At 52.5% G+C, this 17,377-nt stretch overlaps 3 protein-coding genes across 3 annotated transcripts; 2 read left to right on the forward strand and 1 right to left on the reverse strand.

Moving 5' to 3' along the window:
* Window positions 1-2,087: 2,087 nt before the first annotated feature.
* Window positions 2,088-3,892, reverse strand: J3458_021333 (uncharacterized protein). The gene has a single exon (XM_007813770.2). The coding sequence runs from the start codon at window positions 3,191-3,193 to the stop codon at window positions 2,429-2,431; it is 765 nt and encodes a 254-aa protein (XP_007811961.1). The 5' UTR covers window positions 3,194-3,892; the 3' UTR covers window positions 2,088-2,428.
* Window positions 3,893-6,092: 2,200 nt separating this feature from the next.
* Window positions 6,093-9,910, forward strand: J3458_021334 (uncharacterized protein). The gene has a single exon (XM_066122551.1). It carries the CDS (start codon window positions 7,008-7,010, stop codon window positions 8,172-8,174), a length of 1,167 nt encoding a protein of 388 aa, XP_065972307.1. The 5' UTR covers window positions 6,093-7,007; the 3' UTR covers window positions 8,175-9,910.
* Window positions 9,911-13,132: 3,222 nt separating this feature from the next.
* Window positions 13,133-17,211, forward strand: J3458_021335 (uncharacterized protein). The gene has a single exon (XM_007813772.2). It carries the CDS (start codon window positions 13,514-13,516, stop codon window positions 15,389-15,391), a length of 1,878 nt encoding a protein of 625 aa, XP_007811963.1. The 5' UTR covers window positions 13,133-13,513; the 3' UTR covers window positions 15,392-17,211.
* Window positions 17,212-17,377: the final 166 nt, after the last annotated feature.

Below are 17,377 nucleotides of genomic sequence, written 5' to 3' on the forward strand. Positions count from 1 at the left end.
CGCCAGTGTCTTTCACCAAGGACCAGCAAAGGTAAAGTCGGACGGACTGTACCCATGTCTCTGAGACCAGCTTCCAATGCGTGCGCTGCCGCATGTAAACAATACGATCGTCAGCGACTGTATACGGACTACGCTGACCAGACTCCTCATTAGGATCCACCGCCCGTCGTCGACCAGACCAAAACTAACCACCACGGCGCCTACCTTGACCTCCTGCAGCACTTCCATCTGAGATAACTTGCAGCAGTGGTGGGACCAGCCCATGCACAATACGTATGAACGTAACAAGCATCGGCTTCTGGGCTTTGATGAGGAGGTCAACAAGGGAAGCATTCAACGCTGCCTGAAACAGCTCCAGCCCATCATATCCGTGGGATTGGCCAGCTCCAAATGACTTCGACATCGTGCTCCCATGGCAGAGGAGTCTTCCTCCCGGAGGGCGGGGATTGCGAAATATTGCCCTGTATACAATACATACAATACGCGATCCTTTTAAAACCCTGTCCCTCGAGCAACCACACAGGCGCACCATCCCTGCTCAGAGCCTTTTTTGCCTTCGCATAATAACTGAGGCTTCATTGAGGTTTGCTAGTGGGCCGTGGTAGAGTTTGGCGCCATCCCATTCCCAGCTGGATGGCAAAGCACAGCTTCACAGGGATATCGCAGGTCAAGAATCAACAAAGAGCGCCCCAGTTGGGCTGGTACGTCAAAAGTCTAACAGTTAGTATCAGCGTCATGCGATATCCTGCAGTCAAAACATGGATAATTGGCCAAGTACCATACAGTCGGTGGCATACAATGCGAGCAGTCTTCGACGGAATATTGGGCATTGGAACGAAATCTAGGAGCAGCTCTTCAGCGGCGAAGCCATTTCGCAACGCCGTCGCAACTGTTGGAACTCGTGGGACTTTACCTAGCCGGCTTGACAAAGGAGACCATTTTTGCAATGACCAAGCATCCTCTGCTGCCAACATTGGAAGAGACAGTGCCTTGATTGGAAGTTGATGGTGCTTGCCACCCCAATTTGGTATTCGACCTCCCCGGCACGCCACCCACATATTTGGCTCCTTCAGTATGTTCTGAAGCACACCTCGTGGACGAGGCTGTGGTCAAGAGCAGCCAATTCCAGAAGCTATAAGTGAATACGCCGAGCTCTGAATGATAATCATTCGAGGTAGCGCTAGCTATTCAGAGGTTCAAAGAGTGCATCCTGTATCACATATATGGGCTATCGCCGCACCATGGGCCGCCTACGAAGAGCACCACCTCAGAGTCTAATGGTGTAGGACCAAAATGGTCACAAGGTGTCATCCACCAACCTCCATGTCTCCTCCGAGACTTCGTCCATGTTGATAACCCACAGTTGTGGTTCGGCCCATGGAGATGGCGGGCTCGCTTTGTTCGCTGTTCGGTGGGGCTTGATCTCATGCCTCCTCACGAGGCCCGTCAAGGGCGGGCAAACCACATTCTCATGTATTGTGGCTGACGTGAGAGACACCATGACTGGACGCGTATTGCAGAATGTGTTTGGCGCAGGCGAGCAATCATTTGACTTGTGAATCCTTTGCATTTTGCTCTTCAGCCCTGTCAAGTTGATTTTTGACCTGTTTTGCTATATTGCAGTTGAATGCATTCAGGACGGGCTGAGCTGAACTTCCACAATCTCCTCCCCATGGTTGTCGCGGCTTCTTGTGAGGGAACCGCCATGACGAACCCACCACAGCCACCACCCATGGCTTACGGGAGAAGACCTGGTGCCACTCACACCAGAGATAGTTCGCCCCACAGATATTGTGCATAGCGATTATCTTCAACGCCATATTTCCATATACGGAACGCATGTCTAAATGCTGATGCCCGGCCAGATGGGAGGGAGACCGGTCACGCACTCGACTCTCGGATAGCCGACCTAAAAAGAGGATTGGCACATAGTACTTTCCATGGTCCGCAAGCTACCTAGGTGGTAAAACCGGTCAAAACGCCACCCACGCCGTTGGATCCGGTGAAATGGCTCGTCACACTTACACGGAGGCGATAGCAAAGTCACTTGGAGTAGGGGACTGGATGGAGGATATTTGATACGAGTTTTGTTGCCTAGTATGATGGGGGGAGAAGAAGAAGAACTAAAATATGAAGCATGTACCAGACCATGCGAGAAAGCACAAAGAGCCACCAAGGAAAAGACAAGAGCCTCCAGGAAACGCCGAGAACACCGCCTATGCAAGCTGCTGCCAGCTACTAGACCAGAATTACCTGTCATCTCCCTCCATGCCCACCGGGCAAATGCAAACATGATGACCCAACAGTCAGCACGATGAGCGCCGCAAATGTAATAATAACAAGCGGAAATCAGAGCGAATACAAACGTCCACCAGCGCCATCATGATCCATGCAGCAAATGACAAAGAGAAAGCAGTGTGTAAATGAATCAAGCAATTTGCTCCCTAGGAGGGAGCAGAAAGCGAACCTTCTTCTTGGGCTTTGAAGCCTCCCCCTGTACAGGCTGATTATTCTGTGCGAGAGCGGGCGCCGTAGTCGACGACCCGTCCATGATTAGGTCCTCCTCAGTTTCTTCCTCAATGGACCACACATCCGGGCTCGGTTCACGCCAGAGACGTCGTGCCCGTGGAGGCAGCCTACTTCCAGCCGAGTAGCTCCGGGTAAGCGCCTGACGAGGCCTGCCACGCGGCGGCGACGACGGAGGCGGGAACGATGCCGCGGGGGGCAAGAAGCCGTTGGGTCGCCCGAGCGGCGGGCTCTTGGAGCGGAGTTTGAAATTTTCTACGGACAGGCTTCTGAAGGGCGTCAGGAACGAGGAGCTGGGAGGCGAGAAGCGGATGTAGTCCTCCTCGTCGGCCTCGTCGTCTGTAGTAACGGCGTCGGAATCAAAGTCTGGCGAGGCGCTTTTGGCCCGGAGCTTGGAGAGCCCATCGAGTGTTGAGGGGCTCACGGAACGAACAAACTCGGGTGGATTATTGGAGTCCTCGATGCCGGCGTCAAAGAGCATGTCGTTGGCGCCATAGTCGTCCATGTCGTCGTTGTTGTCCGTAGGTGTGAGGAAGTAGGTGAGTGGATTCTCGTCGATATCTTCAAGAAGAGGACGAGGCTCGCTCTGTTTTGGTGGCAAGGGAGCCAGGCGCACCTGTGTAGGTGGCCAAGAGTCTCGGCGAGACCAAATGTCTGGAGAGGACATGATGAATTTTTAATTTTTCCTTTTTTTTTCCTCTTTGGAATACTATTGCTTGACAGAATTAAGAGAGAAAAGGAAGCGGAAGAAGCGACTGGAAGAATTAAATCAACTTGGAGAGTCTGGCCGGCCGAGCCGGCAACAGTGATTCTCAGTAGGGCGGAATGGATCCAAACTGAGGAAGCTGCCTTGAAAAAAGAAGCCTGAAGGGAAGAATAATATGGCTAGATGCGAGTGGACGGGGTGAGAAAAGACATATATACACATCCGAGATGCTTTGCCAGCCTCACTGGGGCGCAGGCAGACAAGAAGACTGGAAAAAGGCAGATGGAAAGGCATGAACAGCCCCTCCCCTTCTCTCTTTCTTTTCTTTTTAACCGGGATTGGCGTTTTGCGTAGGACTCACACACACACACACACCACTTGGTGGCTAGGCGATAGTAGTTCCTACTAGCTCAGTCACATCTCGACGCGACTGTGGACACGGATGGCCGTGTGAGGCGGAAGCCGAGGCGGTCAGGACTCGGTAGCAGAGAATGTGGGTGAATCACTCGGCGCACGTGAAGCAGCGAATGGAACAAACAGGATGGTTGGACCAGTTTTCACGGGACGGAGACGAGTCTACGGAGGCCGCTACGGATGGCGGCATGAAGTAGTAGTATGTGTGGTGGACGTGATTGCATTCCACCTGGGATGGGTGAGAGCATCATGGGAGATAGCTGGGTAGCAATGGGCCAAGGGCAGCCATCTGGTGGTGGGACTCACGGCGACAAGCTCTGCGCGGGCTGCGATGAGGACAGGACAGAAGGGTGGTGAAAGAGCAGAAGCAGTCGTATGCTGAGCGGGATGCAGGTCCGGGACGATGCGAGCTGCGAGGCTGAACAGGCAGCCGAGCTGTCTTGTGGGTGAAGATGGGCGATGATGGATAAAGCACCGTTGACGTTGACGCACGTGCGGCGTGCGCAGTGCGCAGCGGGAACGGAGTGGGTGTGCCCGCCCGCCACCAAACACCAGGGCTTGACCCGTGCCAGAGTGTGAAGGCAGCGTCAACTGAACAGGACCACCAAGGAGCTATCATAGCAGCACCTCTTGGCAAGGGCCGGCGCTAGTTGACTAGTTGACGATGAAGAGGAGCGATTAGAAAAGGCGGTCCGTCCAGGCCATGGCATACCCATTGGCCCGGCCATCTGACTGCCACCCCGTGGCCAGTTTTCCAGCCTGCATGACCGAGAGCCGCTGCCCTTGCAGCCGGGACATGCGCAGCAGGTCCGAAGCTGCGAAAATACGACAAAAGGTCATCCCGAATCCCCATTGTGCTTCATCTTTCCGCATGGCCGGGCATGCGGTATCGGGAAAGGGTATGCTGAATCGGGATCCTTGAATGGCGGCACTTGCCGGCCGTGTATGCAGCCCAAGGAAGGAATTATCAGATTCCCAGAGCACGCCATAGCTCCCCGTGTCTTGGCCGGAAGCTAATACCACGATTGTACTATTTTCTTTGTTGTACCAAAGTCGGTCTTGAATGCCCTTGTTGAGGGTGTCCTGCCCTCTCGAATAGCTTCCCTTGACACGCATGTCTTTCTAAGCAAGCACATCAATAAGTGGTATGTGCTATTTTCCTACGATGGATACCCCAGAATCACTGGTCACATCGTATACCGGAGGAGAGGACGGTGGTAGATACGAGATGTGCGGCTTGTGTTTTCCTCAAGAGAGCAAAGTTGAGATGTACAAAGCAAACACGGTAGGAAAGGGAAAATAGCGACGAGTTCCCGGTGTAAGTGTCCCAAGAATAGTCCGTTGAGAACGAGTCCAGGCAACAGGTTTGCTAATGGCGCCTTGTAACTTGTCAGTCATACGGACGGCTTATCAGGCTTTTCCAAAACGGCCCGTGATCATTCAAGGGCCCGTCTTGTGCTGTAGTTGTGCTGTTATCCCGGCACGGCAGGCATCGCGTAGAAGGCAGGGACCTAGGTGGTAATGCACGGGTAGAGGTGCAACTTGTGACACACAGGTCAAGTACATGGGTTCGGGTCCGTGTCTGGGGAGTTGGCGTTGAAAACTATATTTCTACGTTACACTTGACTGCAAGCTACACCCTTTTTTTCTGATACATTCTACAGGTAGTTATAATTCACTGCGTTTGTTGCATGCGTAACAAGAGCCTTTGGGTTTTCAAGCCACGGTACCTACCTGGGCTGGTAGTAGTCTGTACATGTCATTGTTGCATGTAGCTAAATAGACCTATTTATAGTGAATGCGCGGGGAGCATACTTTGGCCTTGCGATTTATCCCCAAGACTGCTTTGGGTCGGGTGCCCGCGTATTCGGAAGCGAACGGCTCGACTTGGTACATGTCCAGTAGTCTCATGTCATGCTTCGAGAGGCTGCTCTAGGATCAGGTCTGGAGGCCGCTATCAACGGGGCCAAGGCAAGGCAACCGTGTATTCAGCTTGACTCACAGTCTCGGCGCGAAAAGAAGCAGTCAGCCTTGCCTTGAAAAAATCAGAGAACCATCGCAGCACACGTTCCCCCACACCACCCTCCCGACGGCAAATACTAACTACAACCCCGACGCCTTGGCACTCGTCACTCGTCACCGCAACAATGGGGGACAGCACTGGCCATGAGCAAAAAGGGCCGGTGCATGAACCTGTCTCGGGGCACGCGTGAGGCCAGTCTGCCCAGAGAAGCCAGTCGCAGCGTGTTTCTCGCAGGTCGACTGGTGTGGTGTCGTCTGGTGCGTTGCGTGTCCTCGGGAGGCTGCGAGCTTGTCACGCATTCCTGGACGGGGTAAATGGCGGCGCTTTGTTTTTTATTTTTATTTTCATTTTCCCATCTGCGCAAGAAACCTTTCCTTTAATTAAACAAGGAAAGGGAGGGAAAGAGAAAGGGAAAGGGGTGCACTTTTCTCATCAGCATGCCCGCCAGTAGGGAACGATAATGCTTGACTTACCACGTGTGCGACACCTGTTGCCAAACCGGTGCTCTCAGGGCCCTTGCTGCGTGACGGAAGAAAAGGTTGTCGGCGGGACGATTGCCATGTTTGCTTCTTCTTTCGGGCTAATGATACTGAGGGGCATTGGTATTGAGCACATCCCGAGAGGATTGACATGGACATGGGATATTGGCATTTTTTTTAAAAAAAAAAAAAAAACACGACGCCCATGTCAATTGACAGTTGTTCCCCATCTTTGTCATCGTTTACTTGTCCAAGTTTACGGGCGTAGGTTCGCTCACCGTGGCCCTGTGTAGCCGCTCACGCTGCATGTTTCCTTTGATGCGACTACTCCATGGTGCCCACTGGACAGTTTCCATGTCGGATCCCCCATGTCATGGCTGATTGAGACCTCCCATCATTAGTCCGTCGGCCGATGGAATGGCCAGTCGCTGCGGATGGCGCCGCCCTTCATCGCCAAGTACTGCTGCCCAAGTTGACCGACCAGCGATCCCCGGCCGAGTCCCATCCGCATGTCGAGGGCGGCGGGCACCAACGATTTGTGTCGGGAGCTCACGCCCAAACACATGGCCAAAAGGCAAATGCGTTACACGAGAGAACCTTTGTGGAGTGTCTTCTCGGGATGAAACGGATAACCCACCAGACCTGACCCGGTCCTTTAAATACGGAGCCCGGCGCGTTCTTCACCTTGGCCGACTTGCCCATGGCCGGAACCATCATTCGCAAGTTTCCCATGTGATGACGGCAGGGCGGGAGGCCATTGCAGCCCAAAAAGGAACCCGAGTCAAACCGCCTTACGAAGTACCCGGTACCGCAACCGCACCCCTCCCAAGACGGGTGCTGCGGCTCCTCGCTCCAGTCCATGCGGAGAACTGGCTTGGCCGCACGACGGCGCGAAGCTCGCTCATCTAGCCAGTTCCAACTCAGCATCGTGTCGTGTCTTCTCCTTTGCCTTCTCTTTTCCTGGTGCAGTAGCCACTTTTTCTCCGGCAACCAAGCATTATTCCATCGTCGCCCACATTCTACGTCGCAGCACGAGGCCAAGGACGACATGGCTGAATCTCACAACCACCACCCGCACCACCAACTACAACAACAACAGCAACAGCAACACGTGCGGCCGCAAAACCAACAGGCCGTGTCTCCCGGGTCGTCGCTCAAGATGCAAATCCGGACCAAGCATGCGACCATGCCCGTGCGGCTCATCAGCTTCAATATTCGGTACGCCGCCAACGAAGACGAACGCGCGTTGGCTGAGCAGCCGTGGGACGTGCGCTGTCCCAAGGTGTGCTCCCAGATGCGCTTCATCACTGCAGGCCACGAGAGCCCGTTCGTCTGTCTCCAGGAGAGCTTGTATTCGCAGCTCAACGACATCCAGGCTGAACTCGGTGAGCCTTGGGCGCATATTGGTCGTGGGCGGGAAGAGGGGGAGACGGATGGGGAGTTCTCACCCATCTTCTACCGGTCCGATGCTTGGGCCTGCGAACTCAGCGAGACGCGGTGGCTCAGCAAGACTCCCGAGAAGCCTTCCCGGGGCTGGGACGCGGCCCTCAACAGAATCGTCACGATTGGACTCTTCTCCCACAGAGCAAACGGTACAAAGGTTGTCGTCATGAGCACCCACTTTGACCATATTGGCGTCGAGGCTCGCAAGAATAGCGCCAAGCTTCTCATCAAGTTTGCCAACGAATGGAGTCACGGCAAAGGCGTGCCGCCATCCGTCGTCCTCATCGGTGGCGATTTCAACAGCGAGCCCGACGATGAAGCATACCAGATGATGACAGCACCCGGGTCCGGCATGTCAGACATCTCTGGTCTTGTCCCCGAGCGCGGGCATTACGGAAATCACCTCACGTATACGAGCTTTGGAGAACCAAACGAACATCCACAGCGGATTGACTTCTTGTTTATCCAGGAGCCTCGCACTGCCCAAGTGGAGACGTTTGGTGTGCTTGCAAACAGTTTTGACGACCAGATTCGATTCTCGGATCATCGGCCTATTGTGAGCGACTTGCAAATTCGAGTTTAGATCTGTCCATGTGAAGACCATTTGGCTCCAGCGAGCAGCCGCTTTGTTACCCCTGCCTTCCCCGCCATCAGTTCATCCATTCGTCAAGGCGGCCGTTTGAATTGACGCCCTGCGCGATATGTATTCATCTCTTCGGCTTGGGCGGCTACATTGAACAGGCCTATCGAGACACGAGTCAGTGTTCTATTCTTTTGGACATAAACGGCACAGGCCAAGATGGCATTTGAGAGCATTGCAAACTTGCGCATCGACGACACATCAACGTCGTCCGCTCGCAGAGACCATGGTGACCAAAAGTCCTAGATGCCTTGGATACGCATAAACATCGTGTCAGCCTCGACCAATAAACGCCTTTGCTTCTCGTGGTGGTAGCCTACTGTGTTGGTGGTAGCCTACTGTGTTTGCATTAGCACCGTCGTGTTGACCGCGATCCTGCACACCATCATCCACTCAACCCCACTGCATTGTGCCTATGCATGTTCGTTCGAGATGCAGACGCGCGTCGACAACAGAAGCAAATTGTCAAAGAAGCGGTGTACGTGCACCGGATGACAGCCCTCGGATGTTTAAAGCGTGGCGAGTAGGATATCTCATTCTCGAGTTTGAGTGGCGAGGTGCCGGCACATATCAACGCAAAACTAGACCATTGTGAGATAGCCACTTGCCGAGACTTGAGTTAATAGACTCATTTTCAGTCTTTCTTCTTTGTGGTCTATACAGCAGGACATGACATGCTGCTGAGCAACCGCGTTTGGGCACCGATCCGTAGCTTACTGTGTTGCAACTCATGCCTGTGTGGCCATCGGCTTGCCGCGTCTTGATCGGGCCCTGAAGTACCGTATAGATAATAATTTGATTGCCATTAAGGCAGCAATATGCTTTACCAAAGTGATGAAGCGAAGGGGCCGGTGGTAGACGTTCCGCCTGAAAGATATATGTACAGATAAGTATCGAGGCACGGGGAAGGGTCCTAATATAACAAGGACATAGACGCTCGCTATGTCCTAATTTCTTGGTGCAGGAACTCATCTACATTCTCAACCACGGCTTTACCCCTCTTGCGCAATAACTACTAGTTCAACCCGTCCCCTTGCCCACATGGCGCTGGATATCGGGTTGGTAATTGGTAATGCTGTGAGACGGACGATTAGGAGCTGCCATGTCCGTCCTCGTGCTGGGCAACACCAAAGGTTGACGCAGCGTTGTCCATCTACAAAAGTCATTAGACGGGAAGGAAAACGAATGGATGTCATTCATCCAATTAAGGACCCTGAATTGACCGAATTTGACAATCCTGCATGGCTAGGACGACCTAGGACGACGGACGGTACAGCATGTTGTTGGCAACCCGCCCTCCTGTGCAACACTGCACTGGCAGCCCTGCGGTTAGTTCATGATAATGACTGCCGGAATGAGGCTGGTGGCGATGGCTCGTAAATTCCTCTCTGTAGCGGAGGCAAGGCATGGCAAACACTTACCGTTGAGCTATACGGAGTCGTTAAGTTTCAATCAAGCTCTTCGCCAAAATGAATGGCCATTACTGGAGCTACTTGGGTCAAATTGATTGATTCTGCGGGAATAAATACCTTCTAGGGCTATCAGTAGCACTTCATTACAACAATACGGGTTGTTGTGTCAAGTTGAAACCTTGGACATGATCTGATTGCATGCAGTGCCAATGCCTATGCAAGACACAACGAGGAGTATATCGGCAGGCAACACCCGTAGAACCGTCGGTTGACTATATTTCAATTGTGTTAGACAATCTCCTAGGTAACATTGCCAGAGGCGGAGTGAGTTTGATGGACCGCTTCTTCGGCTGGCAGCAGTGCCTAATGTCATGAATACTTTGATAATATTCTGTACTGTCTTATGCTCGGTGAAAGCCCAAAAGTTTTGTCGCTTTTACTTGCTAAAGATTGAGTATACAGTACCTACGATACCTCTGGAGTGACCCTGCCGAATACTTCCACAGCAGTGAGCATCTTGTAATCCTTCCAATTAGCCAAGCAGATTGGGCAATGGCTGAATTGACAAGAAAAACTACGGATATTCACAGCGGGTTCAATGCGGCCCCGGTTATTTCGTCCCAGAGGGCAGAGCACCACTGTAGATCAGCTGGGGTGTCTGCAGGATTGTCTCTTCAGAGTTGAGCCATAGTAAACTTACTTGACGGCGTCGGAGGTTTGTGGGCGGGGGTGGTGGAATAATTACGAACTGCTCCATAGTGTGGTAGTATACAGTACCGTGTGTACAATACGAATGGACGAATGGACGAATGGACGAATGGAACGGTAGTTTTGATTGCAGCACCCAAGCAAGAACGTTGGCTCTAACTGGCCATCAAAACGATGGATTGTCAGTCATAGGAGGCCCAGTCCTATCTTGGACAATAGTTAGTCAGACAACTCTGACTCGGAAAGGTACGGGGTTTTGGCCACGGCCCTATGATGTTAGTGCAGCGTGGAGGGGGCTTGCATGACCAAGTAGTCAACGATTGGGCGTCGACCGATCATGGTGATGGCTAAGGTATTATTGGCTTTTTTGTTTGTTTGTCTGCGAGACAGTTTCCAATTAAAGTCCAGGAAGTGACGGCCTCCGCCCTTTGACGCGGCTGCTTGCAGGTATAGAATGTATGTGTAAATTGTCAAAGAGTTCATAGCTTGAGCTCTCAAGATTTGTGCCGTGGAACGGCGAAGCAAAATTGCTCCAAGAAGCTGCAATTAAAGTGATACCCAATCCGCCACCCGGGCAGCAGTGGGGATTCAGTTAGGCAGAAAGAGAGCCAGCTACACCCAAAAGGAAGCACAGGCAAGGCAAAGTGAAAGCTCAATCTTGGGCAATGGGTAGGGAAAAGGTCTTTATAGCAACACTGGTTTTAGCTACCGACCTAGTGCATAGGAATGTAGTTTGTCTGGACTGGTGTGTTGTGTGTATCTAACAAGACCGCTCGGCAGTCAGAAAAACATACAACGTGAGAGGGATGCGGATAGGTGCAAAAACTTGGAATGTCAGACCGATGATGAAGGAACAAAGCAAACCCCGGGAAAATATGTGGCTTCTGTGCCAATAAGGGAGATATCCCCGCTGACTCTTGCGTAATGCGACCCCCGGTCCACGACTAGCATGAGCCTTGCAGCATCTGTACTCATCTGGCTGCCATGACCTGCACGTTTGATGCCTGGTAGTTCGGGACTTCATTAGACAGCCTGTCCGAGGGAAAAACTACGCATGGTAGCCGACGTATTTGTTGAGTACACTGATCGCAGAGAGCAAAGGCTCAAAAATTTTGCAGCAAATTTTGTTGAAAAGCGGACCTAAGAAGTAGAGAGGAGCGGCATCGAAGGAAGCGTTGCGTCGCCAGATCCACAGTTAGGCCTTCCTGCTTGGGAGTTTGAACGAATCAGATGACAGACTGTCTGTCTGGAAATAGGCGGATTAGTCTCAATAGCATGAAAAGACATGGAGCGGGTGTCCTAACTGACCTAGATTGGAGGCTCTGCTAATGCAACTCGCAACGCTGTCATCAGCTTGTCCTCTGGAGAGACTAGTCCCGGTACGGAGCAAGCTGATGCTAACGAGGTAGTCTCGGCGGGATGAAACCGCACGTCTTGTTGGGGGTCCATCTCTCGGGGGCCCATTTCATCTGCGATGGCGACAACTTAGATGGGCGGCAATTGAAATTTGGCATCATGGCTTGGAGTTTTGGACCGTGGGCCCGACACCTCGGTAGGCCGCGCCTGCCATTTTACCAGATCCATCAGATGTGGAAGGACCAATGCAGTGACATGGACTTCACCTGGGTCTCCAGCTACGAGAGGACATGTGCGCGGTTGAAGAACTTGCATACATTTACGGCTACAATGCCATGACCACAAGCAAGGCATGCAATGCCTAATCTCCACGAGAAAAAGCGTCATCCTCGTCGCCGGACAATATCCTTGATTGTAGTTGGTCGACTTGCAAGCCTCTCGTCTGCGTTGGCAGTTTACTTGGACCACACCCCTGACGCCCTCGCCATCCTCAACTGGTGTGCTCCCCCCCATCTTTGTCGTTCTTGGGACACCTTACACAAATAGCAAAGTTACCCTTGTTCACCGTGGCGATGGCTAACATGTGAATAAGATAGAGGACATGAGTATATGATTCTAACGGAACCGCAAGACGGACAGCCGTCTTCGCCGAGAACCGTGTCTCATGCCTGGGCTACATAAAACAAAAAGGATGCCAGCCTAGACGTATGACTAGCAGCGCCACTGCCAGATTGCAAGACAGAGATGTTTATGCGCGCCATGACACTGAGCTGGCAACATCGAATACACTCCCTCTACCCGTTCTCTGATTCAGTGGCACCAGCAAAAAGGTGGAGTTCCCGAGTGTCCCTAAGCCCACGCCCTCTCTCTCGGCCAGATTTGCCAGTTCAGCTTTCACCCTCCAACCTTGGGACAGTCCGTCACGACTCAAATGCGCACCAGCCGTTGCAGCACCTTTCTGACCCAGTCAGTGCCCTGGCAATTCACCCTTTTGACGAACGAGCGTTCCATATTGGCCTTTGGAATACGTGGTGTTGTGTTGGGACAGGCAGGCACTCGATTGGACTGCCCAAGGATAGGAACTAAACTAGAGGCCTAATAAAACCTCATAGCTGCCACCAACGTCCGTCCTTGTTCACTCTGTGTCATTGCATGCCTGGCCATATCCCCCCGACTTGCTGACATAGAATTGACAGTCATCACTCCGCGCCGTCTCCTGTCATCCCCGTCCTTTACATGCTCACATTCTCCATTTCTCATCGACAAAATTTCATCGACGTTTTCTTTGCTCGACCAGCCTGCAAGTCTATGGGTGCCAGTGGTACTCGCTGCTGATCGCTCACGACTGGGGTCTCGACTCGACATTGGGCGCTATTGCGCCAATTTTTTTTTTTTTTTTTTTTTTTTTTTTTTTTTTTTTTTTTTCTGGTTTGCCCTTGTTCGCTGTCGCTTTTTGGTACCTTGCGGGTCGTATCCAACGTCGACACAGATAAAGGCACAATCAGTTTTCTGCTTGCTCATTCATCCCCTCCCCCACACACGGGACCTCCCTCGCTCCCGACTCAAGAGGGCAGCCGGACCATAAAAAGAGCCTAGAGCCCATGAGGAAAAAACTGCCCAGTCCCACCGTTCCGACACCCACCGCCAAAAAAGCCGACCACAATATTCTGAGCAGAGTACAGTCCAACTTCCCCCTCTCCCGCCCCTGCGCGGCATCCTTCCCGTACATGTCGACAGGCTGTCTTGACGTCGACACGCCTCGTCCGGGGAATAATTAGACGCACCCATACTCCCTCTGAGCCCATCATGTCTTCAAGCTCAAGGAGTCGCTCCCGTATAGCGCACGTCGAGGACGCGGAAGAGGACTCTGGAAGCTCCATCAATGGCATCGAAGGCACTCGCAAATATGCCGTGTCAGAGGCGTATATGAGCCCGATCAAGATACAGCCCAATTCAGGCAAATCGCGCTCCGATAAACGACTAGTCAATTCGAGATCATCATCTACTAGCGTCAGCTTCGACGAATCTGGCCCCTCATCAGACAAAAGGGGGAAGCCTCTGACCAGACGGACCGCCGACAGAGAGTACGGTGATATGGAACCGAGGATTCGTGATCGAGACCGCAGGAGAAGAGAGCACCGGCTGAGGGACGAGGAGGAAGAGGAGGAAGAAGAGGAGAACAGACGAGCCGCCGCCGCCCAAGCAAAGGCAGCCAAGGCGAAGGCGAAGGAGCAAGACGCTCGGCCCCTCAGGAAACAACGTCCAACCTCGCTCAAGTCGTCTGCCACACAACCAGTGATTCAGCAGATGTATAAGAGAGGTCATGTTGATAATCCTGCAAACTATGGCATACAGCAACCTGCTATCACGGGCAATCGCCCAAGAGCACAGACACGGCCTGCGAGCTATTATGCTGGTCAGCCTATACGACCAGCTCCCATGAATATGGCATGGTACCCCCCTCCACCCTCAGCACAGTTTCCCGTAGGATCATTCCCTCCCCCGCCCACTTGGCAGGGACCTGGAGCTTCGCCAGGTGGCTTCGCCGGGCCGCCTCCGCCATCCCCGGTTGGACCTCCTGCTGGATATTTTGATGGAGGAGGTGTGGCTGCAAATCCTCACAGTCACCTTCGGTATCGGTTCGATACTCGCCCTTCTTCTGCCATGGGGTATCACAGGCCAGGCCCGCCGCCGCCTCCTCGTCCGCCGCCAAGCCTTGACTACTATGATCCGGAGGATTTTACAGACGAGCCACCTCCCGTGTCTCGGCCAACCCGCCGGCCGTCGAGGTCGAGACGAGCAGAAGACGACCGTAGGAGGATGCCGCCGCCCGAGCATATCCCTATTCGCCCGCAGTCTGCATTGCCACCGTCGACACCATACCGTCCACCGCCTCTGTCACAGCGTCCTCCCTCACGCCAAAGCCAGTCCAGACCTCCACCAGCTCACCGAAGATCCGTAGGATTCGCCGATCAAGCGGGCTCAGATGATGACGACTTTCTGGGCGATGATGGCCTATTCCATGATATCTCACCTAATGCCTCGTTTGATCAACGGCAGGCAGTAGCACGCCGTCCGCGGCGCGCCTCTGTTGCCTACGATAACCATGACTATGACCTCGTGCCGGCTACGAGTCGAGATCGGCGATCGTCCATGTATGGCTCCGCCCTGCCTTCTGGTGGAGTAAGTCTTGATGACAAGAAATATACTGATGCCTTGAAGTATCAGGAAGCCATCGGTGGTGCTCCGCAGATGCCGCTAACTGCTGAAATGTTGCGGAAAGCCGGGAAGCGAGGTGCAGCCGCTAGCAGCCGCTCCACTCGCAGTAGCGGTAGCCGTGACGACAGCGAGTATAAGCGTAGCAATGCAACGGGAATCACACGGACTTCCTTCAACAGTGACGACTTCACCATAAAGGTCTCTGGGGGGGCGCGTGTTCGTGTGCCAGGCGCCGAGATAGAGTGCGAGGACGGCGGTGAGATTACATTCTCGACCCGCCCAAGTGGCTCACGGCCAGCCAGCGACAAGGCCAGCTTGATGTATCCTCAGCTTGAGGATTCTCGCAGTCGCTTGGAGCACAGAAGTCTACCTTATCGGCCACGGGCTCCAAGCCAGTCCGATTCTCAAAGCAGAGGCTATGCACCAAGCCATGTTGACTACGACTTTCCTGGAGGATACATTTGATAATGAACAGCTCGACTACGATGATTTACGATTTCAATGATGACGTTGACGACCTAAACATTGCAGAGACGATTTGTTTTCAGCTCCACTCTTGTCCGTTTCGACTGATTCTGGTTATTAAGTGTTGGGTAGATTTAGGACCTGTTCCCTGCCCACTTTGGGTTTTTTTTTTTTTTTTTTTACTCCGAGTCAAAGCGAGCGTTACTTGCGATTTTCTTCAAGATGCTCTTGGTTTCCCATGCTGCAACACACCTGGGCACTCATCACTCGTGATTTCGATAGCTGGTCTTCGAGCAATTGGTTTTTAACATAGAAACCTGGTCGCATGCGCTATATCCCTGTGCTTATGACATTTGGCTGCCATTCTCGTGGCACCGCTCATGGAGCAACGAAAGCTTGATACCCAAAATCTTGGCGATGAATGAGGATTTGCTCATTTTGACTCTTTAACTCTTTCCTTTTTTCCTTCTTCTGCACTTTCGTCGTTAAAGCAGATATTACAAATGCATGGCAACTTGTACCAACAACCACGCCCGGTTTCCATCATACTTGCAGTCATTGCTGGAGCCGGGCGAGACGAGGTTTTCAAAGGTCGAACATCAGATTGTATGAAAGCTAGAGGCTAGACTTTGGGCACCAATGGTCTTCCACGAAGTTGTCATGCTGATGGAAGCGACAACATGGTGGTCAAAATTGACGCTTGCCTAGTCATGCCTGGTTTCTTATCTTTTCTGGCTACTTGTTGCATTATCTGTCTTTCTATGAGTTGCATAATCATTTCTTTCTCGGGGTTGTACTATTGCTTGTCTAACTTGCAGCAGCGGGAATGCTGCAGTGCGATGCAAAATATGACACAAGCTCGAGAAAGCACTGTTATGTATTTCCCTAGCCACTCAATACCACCATAGCGATATAGACTGTATGGGCAATGGGGGTTCGCACCCTCTCACTCTCTAGGGCCCGTTGCGCGTTATTGTTTTTGTTACAACTGGGAAGCCATCTACGATATTTCATGTTTTTGTATTTTCATCCCTTCCCTACCACTGTGGATCTGTGGATTAGTCGCCACGTTGTGGCTTTTGGATAGATTTTTTTGTCAGAAGGGATGGAGGTTCAGATTGATATTAGTTGACGGCTAAGGAAATTGGCGAAGTGCTCTGCGAAACGCTAGCCTTGGGAGACATGGGCCTTTCTGGCGACATGGTCAAGCCCAATGCAAGCGAAGCCACAGGCAGAAGGCTGTAATGTGCTGGTCAAAGAGATCAAATCAAGGATGATGAGCTGTTGGGTAGATGGCATACCATTTGTGCGAGAACTGGTTTGTGGAGTGGTGGTTGCGAGAATGGACGACGGCTGGCTTGGTAGCAAAGTACCTTGTGCGATAAATATAAGTTGCTTGACCGTCAGGCTGTGCTAATTCCAAGGCCAAGTGCAAATTATGCGGAAGTGAATACGGGGCACAAGATATGGGCCTGTGTTTGGGGAACCCGCGAAAGTGTGACGGAGCATGATGGAGATGAGCCATGATACTGTGACACAGACATGTGAGGTGGTGGTGGCATGAACAATGCCATACTCCGTACATGGTAGTTATTGCTCCGGTCGTAAGTGGGCGGTGGGCCGTTGCCGTTCGGCGGTTGCCTGGTCAGCCCGGGTCCTGTTTACTTTTGCGTCATCGGTTTTCATTGTTGTTCCCCAGACGCCGACGGCAGCAAGCAGACGCGCCTATTGTTTGTAAGAAAAGGAAAATGGAAAGAGTAGAATCTGGGTACCTAATTGCTATGATGAATGGAATACGAAGTGGTGGTTCAACTTGTTCCGTATAATCAGAAAAAAAAAAGGTGCAAGCCCCAACCTCTTCCAGGCTCGACGCGCGGCGCGAGGGGGCCCTGAGACCCCAACGCCGACCCCCAGCCACCGGTTTCTGTAGGAACAGCAGCAACACACCAGGCCGTGGTCATGATTCATGAACCTGCACCATCTCAC

The sequence above is a fragment of the Metarhizium acridum genome, assembly GCF_019434415.1.
Source record: "Metarhizium acridum strain ARSEF 324 chromosome Unknown scaffold_579, whole genome shotgun sequence".
Lineage (NCBI taxonomy): Eukaryota > Fungi > Ascomycota > Sordariomycetes > Hypocreales > Clavicipitaceae > Metarhizium > Metarhizium acridum.